This window comes from Phragmites australis, chromosome 17, assembly GCF_958298935.1.
Source record: "Phragmites australis chromosome 17, lpPhrAust1.1, whole genome shotgun sequence".
NCBI lineage: Eukaryota > Viridiplantae > Streptophyta > Magnoliopsida > Poales > Poaceae > Phragmites > Phragmites australis.
In genome coordinates, this window is record NC_084937.1 from 26,769,624 (window position 1) to 26,792,794 (window position 23,171).

The 23,171-nt window shown below is 50.5% G+C and overlaps 2 protein-coding genes across 2 annotated transcripts; both read right to left on the reverse strand.

The window, feature by feature from the left end:
* Window positions 1-814: 814 nt before the first annotated feature.
* On the reverse strand, window positions 815-1,516 carry LOC133897035 (disease resistance protein RPM1-like). Its single transcript, XM_062337625.1, has one exon. The coding sequence runs from the start codon at window positions 1,514-1,516 to the stop codon at window positions 815-817; it is 702 nt and encodes a 233-aa protein (XP_062193609.1).
* Window positions 1,517-1,765: 249 nt separating this feature from the next.
* On the reverse strand, window positions 1,766-18,329 carry LOC133897956 (disease resistance protein Pik-2-like). The gene is made up of 2 exons (XM_062338791.1): window positions 17,180-18,329; window positions 1,766-2,612 (listed from the first exon to the last, which is right to left on the reverse strand). Exons 1-2 carry the CDS (start codon window positions 18,203-18,205, stop codon window positions 1,830-1,832), a joined length of 1,809 nt encoding a protein of 602 aa, XP_062194775.1. The 5' UTR covers window positions 18,206-18,329; the 3' UTR covers window positions 1,766-1,829.
* Between the last annotated feature and the right edge of the window lie 4,842 nt (window positions 18,330-23,171).

Genomic DNA, 23,171 nt, shown 5'->3' on the forward strand with positions numbered 1-23,171 from the left:
TGTTGTGTTGAGACGATGGAGATTGATAGAGTAGTGAGTTTGTTGATTCATTGGACAGCTCGTGGTATGTTGGTTTGAAGTATATGTGCTGTTTTTGTTCATGCACACAAGGTATTCGGTGAAATACTTGTAACATATTAGCTTGTTAATTGTTGCGCTTCTGCTGTCCCTCTACGCTCACAAGTGCTATCAGAGCTATTTTATATCAAATGTACTTATTTAGTTGTTGTTTTGCTTCAAAATGTCAAGTTTGAAAGTGAACAAGTTTGATGGCAATGGTAACTTTCAGCCATGGCAAGTAAAAATGCAATCTGTGTTGGTTGGCAAGGGTTTAGACAGTGCTTTAGAAGAAGATGATCCAGATTTGGCAACCATTTCAAAAGATGAGATGAAGAAGATAGATAAGAAAGCATTGACGGTGCCCCGTTAGGCTCTTGTAGATGTGTTAAGGCAAGTTTGTGAGGAGAAGACTATTGTAGCTCTTTGGAAGAAATTGGAAGCTCTCTATCTTTATAAGTCACTCTCAAGTAGTTTTTACCTCATGATGCACATGTTTAGGATGCTTATGTAAGAAGGCACTCCTATCAAACAATATGTTGATGAGTTCAACAAGGCAGTGTTTAACTATCAAAATACGGGTAGCTCTATGGACAAGAAACATTAGGCTATTTTGTTCTTATGTTCACTTCCAGATTCATATGATAGCATTAGAGACCATATTCTTTATGGTACATATCCTATCTACATGGATGATGCTACTTCTATCCTCTAACCTGCATCTTACATTGCTCAGCTGTCATGCCCATGGATACCTTCAGCGGAATCGACTTCCAATGAGGAATTTAGGGCGTCTTATGTGTCTATTGACTTGTACTTGCAATATCTCAATTAGGTTCCTTTTCTCACCACAATTCTTCAAAAGAAGCTCATTTAGGTTCAACAGGTACTGCACTCCAGACAAGCCATGTAGGGATGGGCACTTGTTCACCCAAAGTTGCTCAAGCTCAGGCATCGCGCCATTCTCGATTTCTATTGTCTGAATCCCCGGTTGCCTGTCAATGTCAAGGAACTTGAGCTTTGGGAATTTACCAGCGGTGAAATGCAATGACTTCCCTATATAAAAGTTTTCCCATAGGCCTAGTAAAGTCAGATTACGCAAGTTTTGAAGGCACAAGATGTCTTCCTGCTTCAGTTCTGTCCCCAATAGCTTCACCTTTGCTAAATCGTTGAGTGAATTGATCCATTCAGGCAGCATGCTGACCTTACCGCACAGCCTCAGTGAAACTAGATGTCTAGGTATTGCTGATTCATCCATCATGATAAGAAATTCAAGTGAGTCAGAGCGCACTTCGAGCTGTTGCAACCGACTGAACTCTCCTATCGACTTGCACAGCTCCTGTCCTTCTTTATTGGTAAGCCCTGTGACCCCTAACCTTTGCAGATTTGTCAAGTTCGTCAGCTTCTTGAGCCTCCCTACCACACCATTACCCTTGCCAAAATTGACCACCCCTAACATGTGCAAGTTCTTTAACTTCTCAATTCCTTCGGGAGCCCTTACACTGAATTGGTCCACGTTGAAAACCTTGCAACACCCACTGCCGTTGCACCATAGGGCTTCTATGTGAGAAAGGCTGGATTTATGGTTGACCTTCAGTTACTCCCCTATCTTAAGAAAATCTTTCGAGAAGTTGACACCAGCAAGAAGATAATGCAACTTCTCAAGTTTGTCAATGCCACAGGGGAGTTGTGTCTCGTGTGTCTTGGATATCTAATGTCTCCAGGTATCGAAGGTTCTGCAAGGAAGATGGAAGCTTAGAAATATCCGTTCCTCACAGGCACAAATACCTTAAGTGTTGTAGCTCCCCTATGTGCTTGAGGTCATCATTCTTTAGATTGACTGTGTCCTCCAGGTCCAGCACTCGCAACAGCTGCATTTCTGGAGAGATGAGAGATGAAGGGTACTCCCCGAAGATCGTCAACGATCGGATATATGATAAGTTTATGTTTTGCAGCTTTTCATCCCTCCTCTTCCATCTGGATACTACCAGGTGACGTATCTTACTTTGTGGTGCCTCATTGGACTTCTTCTCGATGAGGAATAGTTGGTTGTCCTCGATGGACTTGGACAAGATGATTTGGAGCACCATGCTATGAACCCGGCAGCGATCAGCTCTAACTCCAGGGCTGACCTTGGCAGGTTGAATCATGCTTTTGTTAATGAGCTCTCTGTAGAAACGCTCTCCTACATCCTCCACAGGCATGTCACATTTCTTTGTTATGTAGCCTTCTGCCATCCACCGCCTCAGCAAGCGGGTGCATTTGATCTCATGGTTCTCAGGGAAGATACTGAGGTACAAGAAGATCGACTTCAGGTGATACGGCAAGCCATCATAACTTGAGACAATCACCTTGGGGATGTTGTTTAGGTCAGACTCCAGTTCTGCTCTAAGATATTCGTGCAGATTCCTCCATTCTGTGCCTGTTTTAGGTCTATTGGCGAGGAGACCTCCTATTGTAGATATGGCAAGGGGAAGCACATGGCATCTCCTTAAGATATGGCTAGCTTGCTCCGCCATGTCTGCCGGCAAAGTGTACTTAGTTGTTTTGTAGACCTACAAATGATGAAAATGTAATAGAGAAATGAATGTCCTGAACAAATAGAATGGATTCGTCACTAATAAAGCAGGCAGTGGCAAGGTGATTCTGAAATGCTTTATAGCCATATAAAAAAAAGAGCTGGAATGGCTAAGGACCTAATCTATGTACAACTCTTGTCGACCATAATTTGATGCCATAAGTTCAGCGGGAATGATCTTTCAGGTTTCTGAATAAAGGACTAGCTGAAAAGATCAAGCTATTGTCTTTCTTACATCGCAACCACGTATTGGCATGTTGTAGAAGTGTCATGTTCGTCCTTTAATTAAACTGCATTACTTACAAGTACGCTACATGGCAAATTAGGCTTACAGTTCATTTGTATTGATATTTGTGTCGAAGATGTAGGTGTGAAAATTAATAGATAAATGGATATTAGATGAATGGATATTAGATGGTGGAATAGATAGATGATATAGATCACGCGTCATAAGTGCATGTAAAGTTGCATTCCGCTAGGTGGCAAACTAGGCTTACAGTTCATCTATATTGATATTTGTGTCAAAGGCGTATGTGAGGAAATTAATAAATGAATGGATATTAGATAGGTGGAATAGATAGATGATATATATCATATGTCATAAGTGCATGTGAAATTGCATTTCGCTGCAAACTATCATACAAATTCATCGCAGTTTTCTAGTATCGCTCCAGTTATCTGCATTTGCCCTTGCCAAGCGGCACACACATGACATATATGTAGGTAGATGCTATCCAAAAAGGTAAGCCTTGAAGATCTTACATTGCTGCTTCAGTGTGGAATAGGATATTGGTGGCATCAGATATTTCAAAGCGACACATTTCGTTGAACTACGAGGACATTGACAACTTGGCATACGCATGTCGCGCGCATGGAAGTGGAGCTTGAGGAGGTTAGTGAGAATAGTATGCATAGGCACGCACTACCTTCTGCCTTCCAACGGCGCTTCCGTTTGACATCCAAGGAGGCACACCCTGCCTACCCTGCCTACTTCCTTCTTGGTGCTAGATTACGTTAGGCTTCTAATTTGTTCCTCACTAGAGCTCTTCAGAATGAGACATTAAGGATGCATTTGGTTATCTGAATCTCCTCTAGGCTGACTCGGTGAATATGTATAATCTCAGAGAAGTGTGTTTAGTTATCGTATTCATTGTTCCAACCTGGCCCAGTAGATACAAATATAAGACACTATCCTGGCCCGATAGAAGTAGGCTCCATATCCGCTCATACATGCACGCACACTTGTCAATGCTATAAAATCATATTCACTCGAGTAACCAGTTATAATCAACTCAACTTACTTATACTATACAACTATACGAAATCTCATTCGAAGAACTAAACACACCCTAAGGTGATTTGAACTGAACACTTTCAATACCGTGGCATGTTTTTATGAGATGGAATGGGATATTGCTCAATTAGTGTACTTGAACTCAACCATTTATCCTCTCATTATCTAATTTGTGTGCCACTTTGTAATGTAAAGTTTCCCAAATTTAATAAAATAGTTTTATATTCATTATGCATGACAATAAATTTGATGTGGCTTCTTTTTGGCTTGAGAAATTATTTTATTACCTAAGTATTTATTTGTAAGTAAACGCGGGCATCCATTATCCTCGTTAATTAACTTGACCATTTGCTAAATGGATTCTTGTTTTGAATGTCAAGGTCTTAGATGTCCAAACCATCTTCACCTTACGTAACATGTTCCATTTAGCCGGTTCGTATTTTTTTATACTTATCACTCTGTCAAAAAAAATTTGAACAATAATAATAATCTAATTTCTTAAGAATCCATCAGAAGAGTTTAAAGAATGCTAGCATAAACATAGCATGATTGCTATTTTAATAGCATGAAAAAGTATTTTACCTCTCGCTCATTTAAACTGCAAGCACATTAAATTAAAATTGCAGTACTATGTGAGTTGTTTGATGTTGCTGATAGTTAAAGATGACCGAAGGTCATTCGAAAAAAACAACTAAAGGTAATATAAATTCAATCACTTAGAAATTACACACTGCAAGCGAAGTTTGCTAAGGAAGAACGCACCTTCCAACAAAAAAGATCCATGGACTCCGCATCCCCCAGTGGTTTCAGCTCGTAGATAAGCTCTTTGGAAGAAATTGGAAGCTCTCTATTTGGACAAGTCACTCTCAAGTCGTTTTTACCTCATATGAGTGTGTTTAGTATGTGTAAGCAAGAAGACACTCCTATCAAGCAATATATTGATGGGTTCAACAAGACGGTATTTAACTCTCAAAGTACATGCAGTTCTATAGACAAGTAACATTAAGCAATTTTGTTATTATGTTCACTTCCAGATTCATATGGTAACATTAGAGACAAGATTTTTTATAGTATATATTCTATCTCCATAAATGATACAACTTCTATCCTACAACTGGCATCTTCATTGCTCAATTGCCATGCCTGTGGACACCTTCACTAGTTAGTAGAGAGTGGAATCGACTTCCAATGAAGAATTTAGGGCGTCTTATGTGTCCATTGACTTGTTCTTGCAATATCTTAATCAGGTTCCTTTTCTCACCACAATTCTTCAGAAGAAGCTCATTTAGGTTCAGCAGGTACTGCACTCCAGACAAGCCATTCTCGTTGTCTTGCAGGGATGGGCACTTGTTCACCCAAAGTTGCTCAAGCTCAGGCATCGCACCTTCCTCAATTTTTATTGTCTCAATCCTCGCTTGCCTATCAATGTCAAGGAACTTGAGCTTTAGGAATTTACCAGCGATGAAATGCAATGAATTCCCTATGTAAGAGTTTTCCCACAGGCCTAGTAAAGTCAGGTTACGCAAGTTTTGAAGGCGCAAGATGTCTTCCTGCTTCAGTTCTGTCCCCAGTAGCTTCACCTTTGCTAAATCATTGAGTGAACTGATCCATTCAGGCAGCCTGCTGACCTTACCGCACAGCCTCAGTGAAACTAGATGTCTAGGTATTGCTGATTCATCCATCATGATAAGAAATTCAAGTGAGTCAGAGCGCACTTCGAGCCGTTGCAACCGACTGAACTCTCCTATCGACTTGCACAACTCATGTTGTCGGTGTATTCAGAACCAGGGGTCCCTAAGTCCCGAGACCAGGCCGGCCATCCACCACATGTCACCACCCTGCAAGGTAAGAAGAAGCTAAGTCCCGGGAGAAGGTGCTCGGGGCCGCCGCCTCTGGTTCCCGAGCACCCTAGTTCCCCGATGATCCGCAGAGCCCAAATACCAAGAAGGAAGTGCTCGGGAGAGAGTGCTCGGGGCTGCACGTGGCAGCCCCCGAGGACTCGGTGCCCCGAAGGTCCCACCGAAGTGCTCGGGAGAGAGTGCTCGGGGCTGCACGTGGCAGCCCCCGAGGACTCGGTGCCCCGAAGGTCCCACCGAAGTGCTCGGGAGAGAGTGCTCGGGGCTGCACGTGGCAGCCCCCGAGGACTCGGTGCCCCGAAGGTCCCACCGAAGTGCTCGGGAGAGAGTGCTCGGGGCTGCACGTGGCAGCCCCCGAGGACTCGGTTCCCCGAAGGTATCACTCAAGTACTCGGGGGAGAGTGCTCGGGGCTGCACGTGGTAGCCCCCGAGGACTCGGTTCCCCGAAGGTTCGCGCAAGATCATTCGACGACCCGAAGGGTCCCGTCGTCAGGGTGTCATCCAGTCAAAGGCCCAATGCCGCATTTAATAGGCACGCGCGGCCTGACATCCTGACATCCTGACATTCTCAGCTGCCCACGCCCCAGTGTCAGACCCTGCCATGCACTGGCAGGGGGGGGGGCGTGGGTCCATTAAATGCACGGGTCCCGTCCCGTTTCATCCGGGTGCCTCGGGATAACGTTGCCAAGATCGAAGTGCTCCATCTGCCACCCTGCCATGGCGGAAGAACAAGACAGGGTGGGCGCCCCGGACACATCTGAGACTGCCCGGCGGGCCCCCTTTATGGCGCCCGAGGGCTTCCACAGTGACGGGTGGTCGGATGCGCGCCGCATTTCTCCACCGCCCCTGTCACTTCGTCGAGATGAAATGATTACGCCTTTCTCCGTGGCACCTTGGCATTCGCATCCCCTCTTTCCCATTCAGGATATGTTGCGGTCGGCGCGCCTATAAAAGGAAAGGATGGAGAACACTAAAAAAGTGAGGACCCCCCGACGAACAAGACCGAAGGAACCGAAAGTGTGTGAAGAAGAGGACGCAGACGCTCGAACCAGCTCAAGCCAAGCTAGAACACGAGAGCCTCAAGCTCTTTGTAAACGGCTCTCCCCTTAGAACCAGATACATCCTTGAAGAATTCCCTTCAAGGATAAATATAGCGCTCACACAGGAGTAGGGTGTTACGCCTCCGTGCGGCCCGAACCTGTCTAAACCCCGGTGCACCCACTTTTTTCTCGCATTAGGGCGATCATCTCCCGCCAGCCATCGCATTTGTTTCCGTTCCCGCTTATTTCCCAAACAAGCTTTTTCAGGATCATCCCCCCGGCCGAATCTCTAAAAAGGGGTCTCTCGGGATCCCTGCGACAGGAGTTCACCCTCCGATAGCTGGCGCGCCAGGTAGGGGGGAATATCCCTGAATTGTTTGTTTCACTTTTTTTTTCCAGGAAAAGATGGCCGGCGGGCACCGTCTCCAGCGTTCCGGCTCCACTTCCAGTGACGGAGCGTTGCCCGACGACCGAGAGAGCCCCGTCGCTGCTGCGTACCAGCGGCAGCCGCCATCCACGTGCGCGGTTTTTCCCGCGCAAGGGAATCAAGGCGCTGGGCCCAGCAGGGCCGCCGCCGCCGCTGCCGACGTACTTTCCGACCCCCAGCAGGTGGTCGGATCCCCGGCCGCTAGGTCCACCTCTGGACCACGTCGGGTGCCGCCTCGGCGCAGGCTCGCTTTCAGCGAGGCCAGCCCAGGAAGCGCGCTGCTTGCAGCACATGCTCTCCTCAGGCACCCGCCCGTTCAGGCCACGCCAAACACTCCGGAAGGCCGGTGGATACAAGATGTCGTCGCTTTGGTCGGCACTGCTCGTCGCCAGGTGCAGGCCGGGAGTCCTCGCGCCACTTCTCAGTATGGTGCCGCCAGAGCCGGCTCCTCAACGGGCAACACCCGCACGGGCCGAGGGGTCTCCAGGCGGAGCGCCATCCCCCTGGCCGTGTCTGAAGCCCGGGACCTTCGTTTACACCTTGATGAGCGGAGGGGCCACGAGGATGCCCGAGTTACTCTCGAACGTCAGCGGGAGACCCGGCAGGGGGTTGGGGCAGAGGACCAGGCTTCCTCTCTCCTGGCCCGCGGCCACCAGGGATCCCCGGCTCGCCGCTTCTCGCCACCGAGGACCCCCGCTCGCGCTGCGGGGTACGGCACCGGTTGCCGTGCCTTCACCACCGAGCTCCGCCGGGTTAGGTGGCCTTCCAAGTTCCGCCCCGAGCTACCGGAGAAGTACGATGGGTCCATCGACCCCGTCGAGTTCCTCCAGATCTACACGACGGCCGTCCAAGCGGCCGAAGGCAGCGAAAATGTGATGGTAAACTATTTTCATGTTGCCTTGAGGGGTTCCGCCCGCTCTTGGCTTATGAACTTACCCCCAGGGTCTATCGGCTCCTGGGATGACCTGTGCCACCAGTTCGTGGCCAACTTTCAGGGCACGTTTACGCGTCCCGGTTTGGAGTGCGACCTCCACGCCGTCCAGCAGCAGGAAGGGGAGACGCTACGGCGATTTATACAGCGTTTCAGCCAGGTTCGCAACACTATTCCGCGAGTGGCCCCCCATGCTGTTATTGTTGCTTTCCGGCAGGGCGTCCGTGATGAGCGGATGCTCGAGAAGCTAGGTACGCACGAGATCGAGACCACTGCGGAACTCTTCGCACTGGCCGATAAGTGCGCCAAGGCTGCGGAGGCCAGGGCGTGGCATGCTCCTCGCCCCGCTCCCGACCAGCCAAGTTCTTCCCGCTCTGATAAGCGGGAAAAGAAAAAGAGAAGGAAGCGCGAGGCCGGTCCCGTCGAGCCAGCCCAAGTCCCCGCTCACAGGGTGCCGCAAGAGCTCGATCACCGGCAAGAGCGTCGGCCGGGTGTCGATCGGCGCCCCGTTAGGGCCCCTGCTCGGGCTCCTCCTCGGGCCTCTGTGCCCGCGAGGGCCCCGGCATCGGCTAGGGCGCCAGCTCCAGCAAGAGCCCCGGCCCCTGGCCGAGCTCCTATTCCAGCGAGGGCCCTCGCTCCCACGGGGCCCGAGCCAGGTAAATGGTGTCCCATACACCTGACCAGATGGCACGACCTCACGGAGTGTCGTACGGTCAAAGGACTCGTGGAGCAGCGCCAGAGGGAGCGCGACGAGTCCCGCGGAGGAGGCGATACCGAGGTCGTCCCCAACAACGTCGAGCTCAGCTTCCAGGAGCCCAAGCATGCGGTCGCCTTCATCGACGGGGGCGCTTACACACCCTGCTCGCGCCGTGGCATCAAGGTCATGCGGCGCGAAGTGTGCTCGGCAACCCCGAGCGAGGAGGCCACAAGACCCCTGAGGTGGTCGGATGCTCCGATCACGTTCAGCATGGCTGATCACCCCGTCAGTACTGCAGCCGTGGGACGGCTACCTCTGGTAGTGTCTCCCACTATCTGCAATGTTAAGGTCAGCAGAGTGCTGATCGACGGTGGTGCCGGCCTCAACCTCCTTTCCAAAGAGGCTTTTGAGAAGCTGCAAGTATCTTCCCGACGCCTAAAGCCGTCACTCCCCTTCTGTGGAGTAACTCCCAGGCACTCCCTGCCCCTCGGGCAGGTTGAGTTGCCTGTCACGTTCGGGAGCCGGGTGCTGGGTCCCAGCTCCCAGAGGCCCCCGACCACTCACTTGTCCTCGTGGCTCCCCCTGGGCAAGGGGTCGAACCCGAGCATGCTGCTCTTCCCAGCCAAGGAATCAAGCCCGAGTGCCCGGCCAGCCCCGACCATACCGCCGACCCTGGGGGCTGTGGCAGCCCCCCGGGTGGGGCCACCATCCGGGCCCGCCGGGTACAGCGACCGGTGTACTTCGTCAGCGAGGTCCTCCGGGAGGCCAAGACAAGGTATCCCCAGGCGCAGAAGCTACTCTATGCCGTGCTCGTCGCCTCCCGGAAGCTGCGCCACTACTTCCAGGCGCACAAGATTTCGGTGGTTACCACTTATCCACTGGGACCCATTCTCCGGAACCGGGAGGGCACCGGGCGCGTTGTCAAATGGGCGGTCGAGCTGGCGGAGTTCGACTTACACTTCGTCTGTCGCTAGGCAATCAAAAGCCAGGCACTCTCCGACTTCTTGGCAGAGTGGACGCACGTCCCCTGCGTCGTCCCAGAAGAGATTTCTACCTATCCCGGGCGCGACGCGCCCAGGTACTGGGTTATGCACTTCGATGGCTCCCTCTCGCTGAAAGGCGCAGGGGCCGGAGTGGTTCTCACCTCCCCGACGGGTGAAGAGCTCCGGTACGTCGTACAGTTGCAGTTCCGCGCATCCAACAACATGGCGGAGTATGAAGGTCTCATCGCCGGCCTCCGGGCTGCGGTGGGGCTCGGGATTCGTCGCCTCCTGGTCAAAGGGGACTCCCAATTGGTCGTCAACCAGGTATTCAAGGAGTACCAGTGCACGGATCCTCAAATGGCGGCGTACGTAGCTGCAGTCAGGAAGCTCGAGAGACGCTTCGACGGCCTCGAATTGCGGTATATCCCTCGCCGCGACAATGCTCCGGCCGACGAGCTCTCTCGCCTGGCCTCCTCACGTGCGCACGTCCCTGCCGGAGTCTTTGAAGAAAGACTCGCACGGCCTTCCGTCCTGCCTGCCGAACAGGATGAAGGGGAAACCTCGAACTCAATTCAGGGGACCCCGGCGGTGCCCTCAGTGGGAAGCCCCGTCAGGGCGCCGCCGTCCGGCGAGTGCGCTGTGCTCGCCGAATGTTCTCAAGATGCCTCGTGGATGTCTGACATCCAAGGGTACTTGAAAGAAAAGTTCCTACCCGAGGATGAGGCGTCTGCCGAAAGGGTTGCTCGGCAGTCCAAACGCTATGCCATGGTAGATGGGGATCTCTACCGACGTAGCGCAGGAGGTGTCCTCCTGAAATGCATCTCTCGGGCAGAAGGCGGCGATCTTCTCGCTGAGGTCCACGAGGGCGAGTGCGGTGGCCATTCATCGTTCCGCACGCTGGTCGGGAAAGCCTTCCGGCAAGGTTTCTACTGACCTACAGCCCTCCAGGATGCTTCCGAGCTGGTTCGGCGCTGCAGGGCGTGCCAGTTCCATGCAAAGCAGATTCACCAGCCAGCTCAGGCTCTCCATACCATTCCCCTGTCATGGCCTTTCGCGGTCTGGGGTTTGGACATTCTGGGTCCATTCCCCCGAGCAGTCGGGGGCTATGCATACCTATATGTCGCTATCGACAAATTCACCAAGTGGCCGGAGGCGGTCCCAGTCGTCAAGGTGACCAAAAACACGGCGCTCCAGTTTATCCGCGGCATCACCAGCCGCTTCGGTGTCCCCAATCGGATCATCACCGACAACGGCACCCAATTCACTAGTGCCTTGTTCGGGGACTATTGCGAAGATCTCGGCATCAAGCTTTGCTTCGCTTCCGTCGCTCATCCTCGGAGTAACGGGCAGGTCGAGCGCGCCAATGCGGAGATACTGAAGGGCCTCAAAACCCGGACCTATAACGTGCTTGCTAAGCACGGGAAGGGATGGGTAGACGAGCTGCCAGCCGTGCTGTGGGCCAATCGGACTACGCCAAGCCGCGCCACCGGGGAGACTCCGTTCTTCCTCGTCTATGGCGCCGAAGCAGTCCTCCCCTCCGAGCTCACTCTGGGCTCCCCTCGAGTGCATGCATACTCCGAGGGTGAGCAGGAATATCAAAGGCGCGACGACGTGGACTACCTGGAAGAACGCCGGCGGCGTGCTGCTGTCCGGGCGGCTCGGTACCAGCAGAGTCTGCGGCGTTATCATCTGCGCCATGTCCGGGCCCGGTCTCTCGAGGTGGGGGACCTAGTTCTCCGACGCATCCAGTCGCGCGAAGGAATGAATAAGTTGTCCCCTGTGTGGGAAGGTCCCTTCACCGTGATCGCGGTCCCCCGGGCAGGTTCTTTCAGGTTGGCGACGGAGGAAGGACAGCCACTCCCGAATCCGTGGAACATCAAGCATCTCCGACGCTTCTACCCGTAGATGGTCATGCTCGCGGCTCAGGTCAGCAAGGCCGGGGGTTTCTCCCCGCCCGAGCAGTCTGAAGGCTTCGCCCCGTGGGGTAAGTCGTTGTCGCCCAACCTTGTAAATATTGCACATTAAGTATTTCAATAAGCAATCGCTATGTCAAAATACTTTTTCTGGATTCCGTATGTTTAATCTGTCTGGTGAGGAGCTCGGTTGTGCGAGAAAAAGTCCGCTCTCTCTCTTTTTTCCCCGCTGACAAAAGAATCCCGATCGGTATGCATGTGAGCAGTCGCTACTGACTTACGTCCGCCATGGTAGGCTGTGGTGTTCGGTGTCGTGACAGGCTCCCGGGCACTACCGAGTTTCGGGGTGCTCCGGGTAATCCCATCGCTCGAGCTGCTCGAGTAGTCCGGAGCTCGGGCCCCCGGAGCGGGCTGTCGGTGCTCGGTCTGGTCTGTCATACCCGGGCACCACCAAACTATAGGACCTCTGGGTTATGCCTCTGACCGCTCTTGTCCGCCGGTTTGGGTATTCGAGAGGTCTCGGGTCGAAAACGAGAGCAGTCTATAGCAAGTACCGCACTGACAGAGCGCACCAGACAAAGAAATCCTATTTTTTCTCTTAAGTCACAGGCTGGCGATCACGAGCAGCTCGGCCGCGAGGGCTTCAATGCCCCGGTCTCTGGTCGGCTCCAGGGTCCTCGGGCGGTCCTACCACTTAGGCATGGGTGGTCGAGATCACCCGACCCTAGGAGCCTCGTATGCCTCTGGGCACTCGGGCGCTCTGTTTAAAGAATCGAGTCCCCGGGCACCCGAGCTCGGAAGCACATCCCTCCTGGATCGATGAGCCGGAAGGCCGACAGCTGTCCGGTGAGTGGTTATATTCAGACAAGTCTGCTTTAAGTAAATTTATGTCCTCGAGTCACTCTCGGGGGCTCTCGCGGTTTAATCTGTTCGGCGAGGTGGCCTCCTCGCACGCAAAACCCTGCCGCGTGACTACTTTTTCCCAGAACGACAGAACGGTCTGCAGAAAAGAGTAGCGTGCTTGCGATAACGTCTGACCGAAGCCCTTCGTGGTGGTCGTGGTGTTCGGTCCGCTTTTCAGGACCCCGAGCACTACCGAGTCCTCAGGTGCCCTGGGTAATCCTATCGCTCGAGCTACTCGGGTAGTCCGGAGCTCAGGTCTCGGGGGTGGGCTGTCAGTGCTCGGCCTGGCCCGTTTAAAGCCCGGGCACCACCGGACCGCGAGGACTCTTGGTCACATTCTCGCCCGCACGCGTCTCCCTTCTACTAACTGAGTGGTCGCAAGGTGAAAAAGTGTTCATCAGGCACGGCGTGTTCCGAGCGGGATCGATCCATCTCCCGGGCAAGGAAGTCTGTGTCTTTGTTCTTAACTTAGGCAATGCGGATTCGCGAGAGCTTGAAGGCCGACTGTGCCAGCAACAGCGATCAAGACAACTTCATCCTCGGGGACGGGAAGGTCGGGAACGGCCCGACTGAGTACTCCCCGGGACTTCGAAGTAAAACATCGGAAGAAGCATCGAACACACAGAGAAACTGGAGTTGCGAGCCCAGGGAAAAACAGCCATTTAATATTCACAGGATATTTCCAAGGCATTTTCTAAGGGTTCACTCCTACATCTATAACAACAGAAAAGAGGCTACAAAAGATCTAGTCGGCGGCAGAGGCGTCGGCTGAATCCTCTGAGTCATCCCCGGGGACTGGCGGCGGCGGCACCTCTCGCCTGAAGCCGGCCGCCACCTCAGCGGCGGTACTCCGAACCGCTGCCCGGGCAGCCTCCCCCACAGCACCCTCCTGACCCTCCGGCACCAGCAGCTTCCTAATCTTGTCCGCCGCCTCCTCGTTCCTCAGACGAGACTCCGGCAAAATGCTGTCCGAAGTCTTGTCCCGGCGACCTCCTCCAACCCTCGTCATCTCGACAGGATGGAAGGTGTTTTTTGGTGGTGAAGGAAGAAAGAAGGAAGAATGCTCCGGTTGCCTGAGAATCCCCTAAAGGCTTCGGAGCACGAAGAAGGCAAGAGCACAAGTGCAAGAGAGCGTAAAAAGGGGAACGGACCGATCCGTTCCCCCTTTTATATCTCAAAATTCGAAAACTGCCGCCCGAACGGTTCGCTCGGCGAAGCGTCGCCTCGATCGGCGCAACTGCCAGGCGAATCTCCCGCCGATCGCGCGATGTCAGCGGTTGCCAGGCGTATTTTCCTCGATCTGCGCGGCGACCGCACGTGCCGCCCGTATGGTTATCATACCCTTCGGAAGTTGTGTGGACACGCGTCCACTCATTTTCCCGTTGGAACGTACTTGAGGTCTAGGTCCGTAAGGGCCACCTCTCGAAAGCTTGCCACATGGCGTCCGCGCCAGCCTTGGCCTCGGTCGCGACGAAGGGCCCATTCGTAGTCTCCGTTCCGTCGGCTACTGTCGGTGTATTCAGAACCAGGGGTCCCTAAGTCCCGAGACCAGGCCGGCCATCCACCACATGTCACCACCCTGCAAGGTAAGAAGAAGCTAAGTCTCGGGAGAAGGTGCTCGGGGCCGCCGCCTCTGGTTCCCGAGCACCCTAGTTCCCCGATGATCCGCAGAGCCCAAATACCAAGAAGGAAGTGCTCGGGAGAGAGTGCTCGGGGCTGCACGTGGCAGCCCCCAAGGACTCGGTGCCCCGAAGGTCCCACCGAAGTGCTCGGGAGAGAGTGCTCGGGGCTGCACGTGGCAGCCCCCGAGGACTCGGTGCCCCAAAGGTCCCACCGAAGTGCTCGGGAGAGAGTGCTCGGGGCTGCACGTGGCAGCCCTCGAGGACTCGGTGCCCCGAAGGTCCCACCGAAGTGCTCGGGAGAGAGTGCTCGGGGCTGCACGTGGCAGCCCCCGAGGACTCGGTTCCCCGAAGGTCTCACTCAAGTACTCGGGGGAGAGTGCTCGGGGCTGCACGTGGCAGCCCCCGAGGACTCGGATCCCCGAAGGTTCGCGCAAGATCATTCGACGACCCGAAGGGTCCCGTCGTCAGGGTGTCATCCAGTCAAAGGCCCAATGCCGCATTTAATAGGCACGCGCGGCCTGACATCCTGACATCCTGACATTCTCAGCTGCCCACGCCCCAGTGTCAGACCCTGCCATGCACTGGCAGGGGGGGCGTGGGTCCATTAAATGCACGGGTCCCGTCCCGTTTCATCCGGGTGCCTCGGGATAACGTTGCCAAGATCGAAGTGCTCCATCTGCCACCCTGCCATGGCGGAAGAACAAGACAGGGTGGGCGCCCCGGACACATCTGAGGCTGCCCGGCGGGCCCCCTTTATGGCGCCCGAGGGCTTCCACAGTGACGGGTGGTCGGATGCGTGCCGCATTTCTCCACCGCCCCTGTCACTTCGTCGAGATGAAATGATTACGCCTTTCTCCGTGGCACCTTGGCATTCGCATCCCCTCTTTCCCATTCAGGATATGTTGAGGTCGGCGCGCCTATAAAAGGAAAGGATGGAGAACACTAAAAAAGAGAGGATCCCCCGACGAACAAGACCGAAGGAACCGAAAGTGTGTGAAGAAGAGGACGCAGACGCTCGAACCAGCTCAAGCCAAGCTAGAACACGAGAGCCTCAAGCTCTTTGTAAACGGCTCTCCCCTTAGAACCAGATACATCCTTGAAGAATTCCCTTCAAGGATAAATATAGCGCTCACACAGGAGTAGGGTGTTACGCCTCCGTGCGGCCCGAACCTGTCTAAACCCCGGTGCACCCACTTTTTTCTCGCATTAGGGCGATCATCTCCCGCCAGCCATCGCATTTGTTTCCGTTACCGCTTATTTCCCAAACAAGCTTTTCCAGGATCATCCCCCCGGCCGAATCTCTAAAAAGGGGTCTCTCGGGATCCCTGCGACAGGAGTTCACCCTCCGACACATGTCCTTCTTTATTGGTAAGCCCTGTGACCCCTAACCTTTGCAGATTTGTCAAGTTCGTCAGCTTCTTGAGCCTCCCTACCACACCATTACCCTTGCCAAAATTGACCACCCCTAACATGTGCAAGTTCTTTAACTTCTCAATTCCTTCGGGAGCCCTTACACTGAATTGGTCCACGTTGAAAACCTTGCAACACTCACTGCCGTTGCACCATAGGGCTTCTATGTGAGAAAGGCTGGATTTATGGTTGACCTTCAGTGACTCCCCTATCTTAAGAAAATCTTTCGAGAAGTTCACACCAGCAAGAAGATAACACAACTTCTCAAGTTTTGCAATGCCGCAGGGGAGTTGTGTCACCCGTGTGTCTTGGATATCTAATGTCTCCAGGTATCGAAGGTTCTGCAAGGAAGATGGAAGCTTAGAAATATCCGTTCCTCGCAGGCACAAATACCTTAAGTGTTGCAGCTCTCCTATGTGCTTGAGGTCATCATTCTTTAGATTGACTGTGTCCTCCAGGTCCAACACTCGCAACAGCTGCATTTCTGGAGAGATGAGAGATGAAGGGTACTCCCCGAAGATCGTCAACGATCGGATATATGATAAGTTTATGTTTTGTAGCTTTTCATCCCTCCTCTTCCATCTGGATACTACCAGGTGACGTATCTTACTTTGTGGAGCCTCATTGGACTGCTTCTCGATGAGGAATAGTTGGTTCTCCTCGATGGACTTGGACAGGATGATTTGGAGCACCATGCTATGAACCCGACAGCGATCAGCTCTAACTCCAGGGCTGACCTTGGCAGGTTGAATCATGCTTCTGTTAATGAGCTCACTGTAGAAACGCTCTCCTACATCCTCCACGGGCATGTCACGTTTCTTTGTTATGTAGCCTTCCGCCATCCACCGCCTTAGCAAGCGGGTGCGTCTGATCTCATGGTTCTCAGGGAAGATACTGAGGTACAAGAAGATCGACTTTAGGTGATACGGCAAGCCATCATAACTTGAGACAATCACCTTGGGGATGTTGTTTAGGTCAGACTCCAGCTCTGCTCTAAGATGTTCGTGAAGATTCCTCCATTATGTTCCTGTTTTAGGTCTATTGGCGAGGAGACCTCCTATTGTAGATATGGCAAGGGGAAGCCCATGGCATCTCCTCAAGATATGGCTAGCTTGCTCCGCCATGTCTGCCGGCAAAGTGTACTTAGTTGTTTTGTAGACGTACAAATAATGGAAATGTAATAGAGAAATGAATGTCCTGAACAAATAGAATTGATTTATCACTAATAGAGCAGCAGTGGCAAGGTGATTCTGAAATGCTTTATACACATATAAAAAATGAGCTGGAATGAGCGAGAGTTTTTACCTCTCGCTCATCTAAAACTGCAAGCACATTAAATTAAAATTGCAGTACTATGTGAGTTGTTTAATATTGCTGGTCATTAGCAAAGAAAACAACTAAAGGTAATATAAATTCAATCACTTAAAAATTACACACTGCAAGTGAAGGTTGCTAAGGAAGAACGCACCTTCGAACAAAGGAGATCCATGGACTCAGCATCCCCTAGTGGTTTCAGCTCGTAGATAAGCTCGTGTCCCTCCGGCACATGCCCCGCCCTCGCGCAGTGCAGGGCGACGTCCTCCCGGCGCGTCGTCACTATGATACAGCTTCCCTTGTTGTTTTCGAACTGAAAAACTCTCCGTATATGCTCCCACTCCTCCCGGTTAAGCAGGTCGTCAACTATGACCCGGTACCGTTTCTCCCGCAGGTGCACCCCGAGGTCCTGGCCATTTGCCACGCCGAGCTCCTTGCTCAGCCGCCGCCTGAACACGTCGGGGTTGTCGAGCGGGTGCGGCACGGTGACCCATGCGCCACAGTCGAACTCATCGAGGAGCTCCGGGTCGTTGTGCACCATCCGCACCAGCGATGATTTCCCCATGCCTCCCATCCCCCACACCGACACCACGCGCAGCGCGCCGTTGCTGCGGGGGGAAGGGGGCCTGGCGCTAGGTGGACTCCTTGCTAGTACAAAATTTTTTTCCATGAAGTTAGACAAAAAAATTGATATTAGCCCCCCTAATGATGAACGTGTTGCTACGTGGTCCCTCTCATGGATAATTTCTGGCTCCGCTCCTGAGATCAGCTTCGTCAGCTTAGCCTTCTCGTTGCGCCGGCCGATGATATCGGACTCCTGGAACGCGAGCTCGGCTGAGTGCACATCGTGGTCGGGAAGCACAGCAGCCTGCTCCTCTGCACGGGCCGCGGGGAGGTCGACGATGATGTGGTACCGCAGGTTGCGCTGGTTCAGCTCCTCGACGCTGGCCTTGAGGTCCCGGATCCGGTCGGCGATGCGGTGGCGCTCGGCGAGGGCGCCGGGGCGCCAGGAGCCGGTCCGCGACGACGACGTCCTGGCCGCGTACAGAGCGAAGTCGAGGAGGCAGTCCTCGACGTCGTACGCGAGGTCGCGCACCTGCTTCACCCACGTCCTGACGGTGTCGGTGCGCCCAGCGGCTTCGGGGTGGGCCGAGGCCACCTTGAGTAAGGACTGCATCATCTCCAGCTCGTTGCGGATGAACTCCACCTCCTTCGGCACGCCGATGAGGCGCGCGACCTCGTCGGCGACGGTGGAACCAGCTCTTCTCAAGACTCCGTCCAGCACGGACCTCGCCAAGCTCAAGGCCGTCGCTTCCATCTCTCTCCCCCACGCTCTCTGCCTCCTCTTTCTCTGAAGTTGTTAACGGTTTGCACCACTGGACTAAGCGGGAGGTTTTGCTGTGCTTATATAAAACTTTGGCTGGCACATGCATGCACGTTACTTGGCAGCCCGCGTTGACCTAGCTACTTAATTAATTTGTCCCCGATGGTGCTCCATTAGTGTTCGTCCTTACCTGGTAACACCCGTTGACCTAGCTGTTCGTCTAGCAAACTTACGCTTCCGATGGTGCTCGATTAGTGTTCTTCCTTACCTGGTAACACCCGTTGACCTAGCTGTTCGTCTAGCAAACTTACGCTTCCAATGGTGCTCAATGATTTGCTTCAAAACTATATATGGTGATTGGTGAGTGATGCAGGATGGTTTGTAACGTACGGCACGTATAACAGATCAGGTGCTAGTAGGTATGACTACTGAACTTTGTAGATAAATGAGGTGAAATTTCATAGGTCCATTTGTGCACTCTTAATGGGATCCCACTTCCATGAAGGAAAGAAAGCGATATACAATATGCAGATTAAATACCAACTTTGTCAATTTTCTGATGATGCAGAAGCATCGATGTCATGTGGTGAAGCAGGGTTTGTAACTGAAAATTTCAAATCATTTGGGAACAGTAATTAACAGAGCGAAGCTCCAAATATACCGGGGTTAAACGGAGGTTGTTAATGGTTTGCTGTTGCACCATGAAGGCTGATGGGGAGGTTGCTTTGCTCGGCGGGCACATGAACGTTAAACGTAGCAACCGCGTGAAGAAGACTTACAATGGTATGGTGCTCAATTTGGAGTTTTACTTCACTTTAGAAAGAAGACTTGCAAGGTTGTACAGCCATTGTGACTCGGGAGTCTGTGATCGAAGGATCCAGAAAATTCTTAATTCATAGATCTATTTGTATACTTATTTAGTGGGATCCCACTTCCATGAAAAAAGAAAAAGGCGCTAGCTCTTGGAAGAAAGGATATATACTACTACAGAACTAGACTTATATGACCCATCACTGCCGGTTCCTCATAGGCCGGCAGTGATGGGGCATCACTACCGGTTTATTAGCTACACGGGAAGAATCAACCATTTTGACTCATGAACCGACAGTGATAAGATCATCACTGTCGGTTGATGGATTGAGCCGGCAGTGATGCATCCACACCTCAACTGCCAAGATCTCAATGGGTTATTTCCTGGAGTGTTTACATCTGAAGATAATATTGGTGGTGAGGTCATGAGGAGAGCAGAAGCTTTGGCCAAATGGCCGGAGTACCAAGAGTTTGTAAAGAAAGATCCTCAGCGTGGGAAATACGCCAAACAAGCTGCCAACATACGTACAAGACGTGCGCCGAATACAAGCAAAGAGAGATGGCGCTACCAGTTGATTCCATGTTTAGCAAGATACAAGGGGTGGACATGCCATCGTCAACTCATATCAGTGGCATGGAAAAGAAGAATAAATCAGTCGCCCCATCTAAGAAGATGTTCACTCCTTGACGACATGGAAGGGGATCTCGAACAACGCGTTTGAGGTACTTTCTTCGATGCCAGTGGAGATCACAGAATCGGTCGACAACGCAAGTGAGACATCATCTACATCGACACGTTTCAAGAGAAAGAAACCCCGAAGTAATGTTGTAGCGGGTTATCGTCCTACAACCCGTAGTCAAACAAAGTCAAGCAATGAAGGTTATCAATTACATTGTTCAGGGTCTTATCAATACTATATTCTAACCACGGAAGAATTGGAGGCCTCTCAGGGTCCCTGCTACTGTAGTAGTGGGCCCAAGTACGTATACGTATATATACGTATACATGTATGCCTATACGTATGTATGTACATATATATGCATAGATATATATGTATACGTACATATATACGTATATATATGTATACATGTATGCCTATATGTATGTATGTACATATATACGTAATGATATATGTATACATACATATATACGTATATACATACATATGTAATTTTCTTTTCCAATTTTTTTTTAAAAAATCGAAATGAATATTAATTATATTAATAAATCAGTTGAAAAAAAATCTAAAATGCAAAGAAAAATATCTAAAACTCAAAAAAACATGAAACAATTTTTTTATTTTAGTATTACTTTCACCTACATGTTAAAACTATGTACATGCATAAAAGTACTATTGTTTTCTCTATAATTAATTTAATGTGTTTAACATTAATAATTTTATAAATAAATATTGAAATGTACAAAATTTGTGAACTTAATTTTTTAGTCTTCTTTTATCGTGCTCTACACAGCAAAACAAAAATAGACGCGGCGTACGTGTAGGTACGTATAAAATTATTAATGTTAAACATGTTAAATTAATTATAGAGAAAACAATAGTATTTTTATGCATGCACATAGTTTTAACATGTAGGTGAAAGTAATACTAACCTAAAAAATTTGTTTCATATTTTTTTTGAGTTTTAGATATTTTTCTTTTCATTGTAGATTTTTTCAGCTGATTTATTAATGTAACTAATATTCATTTCAATATTTTTCTAGAATTTTTGGAAAAGAAAATTACATATATATATATATATACACATGTATACATATACGTATACATATACATGTAGGTACGTATACGTACTCAGGCCTACTGCTACAGTAGCAGGGCCCCAGAGAGGCCTCTGATTCTTCCACGCTTAGGATATAGTATTGATATTGATTATGCATCAGGCCAATGTAGTGCTCACTTGTAATCCCCTGTATAATGAGTCTCCTTGTTCTGAAAATGAGCTTCTCGATGCTACTAGTTTTGATGGTCAACCTTCCATAAATGGTGAACCAAGAGATATGGAACAAGTTCTTGCTACGAATGAAGGCCGATCGGTTGAGGAGCAAATGGCTCAGCTCACAGCCGCACTCCAACAGAAAGAAGATGAACTAGCTGCACTCCGTCAACAAGTGGCAGCCAATAATACAAGTCGGGAGAATGAGAGACTTGCTTCTACAAGTCAAAGTAGCCATCAACCATCAGCTCCAATCAACATTAAGGAGATACAAAGAATGATCGCTGAAGGAGTAAAAGCCCAATACATGCAAACACATTACTCTATGCATCCAGGGTATGTTAAACCATACCCACCAGATGTAGACATGGTGTCGTTCCCAAGTAATTATCATCAGCTGCAATTCAGCAAGTTCATGTAGCCATGGTCCCCACGTGAACATGTAGCCCACTTCCTAGCAGCCTGCCAAGATACATCACATAATGGGGCCCTGCTCCTCTGACAATTTGTGCAAACTTTATCAGGGTCTGCCTTTACATGGTATAGCAAATTAGCTCCAGGTTTAATAAAAACATGGGAACAGATGCCTTCCCTGAACGCTTCTATAGCACTCAAAGGACGGTAGGAATTACAGAACTAACGCAAAATATTGCAAATAGCTAATGAAAAAGCTGCTGATTTTATCAACAGTTGGAGAAATTTGAGCTTGCACTGTCTGCAGCCAATCATAGAACCTGAAGCAGTGAGGATGTGCACGAACAATCTGAATCCTGACATGGCTATTTATTTGCAAGGTGTGCATCCTGTCACTTTTGAAGAGCTGGCTTCGAAAGCCACATATATTGAGAATTATATGCAGCATGTTACACATCAAGCAAGACCATTTAATAGGCCAATGGAGAAGAATGGTCAACGCGATAAGTTGCCCGCCAAACCCAAGTTAGCACAAGCAATGGAGACGATAATGTCACCTCCCCAGTTCCAGCCCAGGAGCATCACCATAAGAAACCAAGAAAAGAGAAGTGCACCAGTTACCAGAAGGTCAACTCTTAGTGAGCGTCAAAACAAGGAATACTCCTTCCCAACAGAAGAAGTCGAGGACCTTTCCATAGGCCTATGGGAGCTAAATCTCATAGAGCTTCCTAAACCAAAAAGGCCAGAGGAAGCTTCCAAGTTTAATGAACTAAATTTCTGTCATTACCATCGCATCTTGGGCCATACACTCAAAGATTGCTTCGTGGTGAAGAACTTCATGCAAAAAATGATCGAGGAATGAATCATAGACGCCAACCTTCTCAAAAGCTTGAAGAAAGACAAGAAAATAGCTACATCAAATGTTGCCACTTTCAAAGATCATTTGGTGAGTTGTGCGACTTGAGATATGAGGCCAACTTATAATCAAATTATGATGATGTCAGAACCTGAGTTTGTTAATATGGCTTTATCAGGATATACTCGGCAACACAAAATTAAGTGCCAAAATGAAAGCAAGTCTCTCTTTCAGTGGATCCACACTCCAAGACGGGGGCAATCAAACCCCCGAAGACCACGAGAGCGTCAATAACAACTTGCAAGATGACCCGTGCTGCAACAAGTGATATCGACGGGTGAGGTCTCGTGCTTCTCCCAAAATATAAAGAAGCGTGAGGATGAGCTTCCCGAAGAGTGCGCGACTCTCACCATCGGAGTCTTTGAGGATGACGACGTGCCTCTTCACTTCCCGGATGAAGAAGATCCAGAGGTTGATGAAATTCAGCTTAGATCAGGCCGCCAACTACTTGATTCTTTTCCTCAGGCTACGCAACCCAAAAGCAAAAATTTAACTTTGAATGAAGTGACTGACCATCCTCACAATGTGTCGATCAAGTATGATGTAATCGCACATTTGAAGAAAATACCATCTAATCGCACACTTGAAGAAAATACCATCTATGCTTTCTGTGTATGATGCTCTGTGTCTGTCTTTTGATTTATACAAGGCATTTATTATGGCGCTCTCATTTCCTAAAGATTATAGAGTTGAAGTGTCTCAAGCAGAAATAGAGCTAGCTGAAGTACT

Bases quoted from the DNA above. Each gene is read 5' to 3' on its own strand.
- LOC133897035 (XM_062337625.1), bottom strand. From the start codon at position 1,516: ATGTTAGGGGTGGTCAATTTTGGCAAGGGTAATGGTGTGGTAGGGAGG.
- LOC133897956 (XM_062338791.1), bottom strand. From the start codon at position 18,205: ATGATGCAGTCCTTACTCAAGGTGGCCTCGGCCCACCCCGAAGCCGCT. The intron at 2,613-17,179 runs GTGCGTTCTTCC...CATCATTTGTAG, and splicing joins TGGATCTCCTTTGTTCGAAG to GTCTACAAAACAACTAAGTA.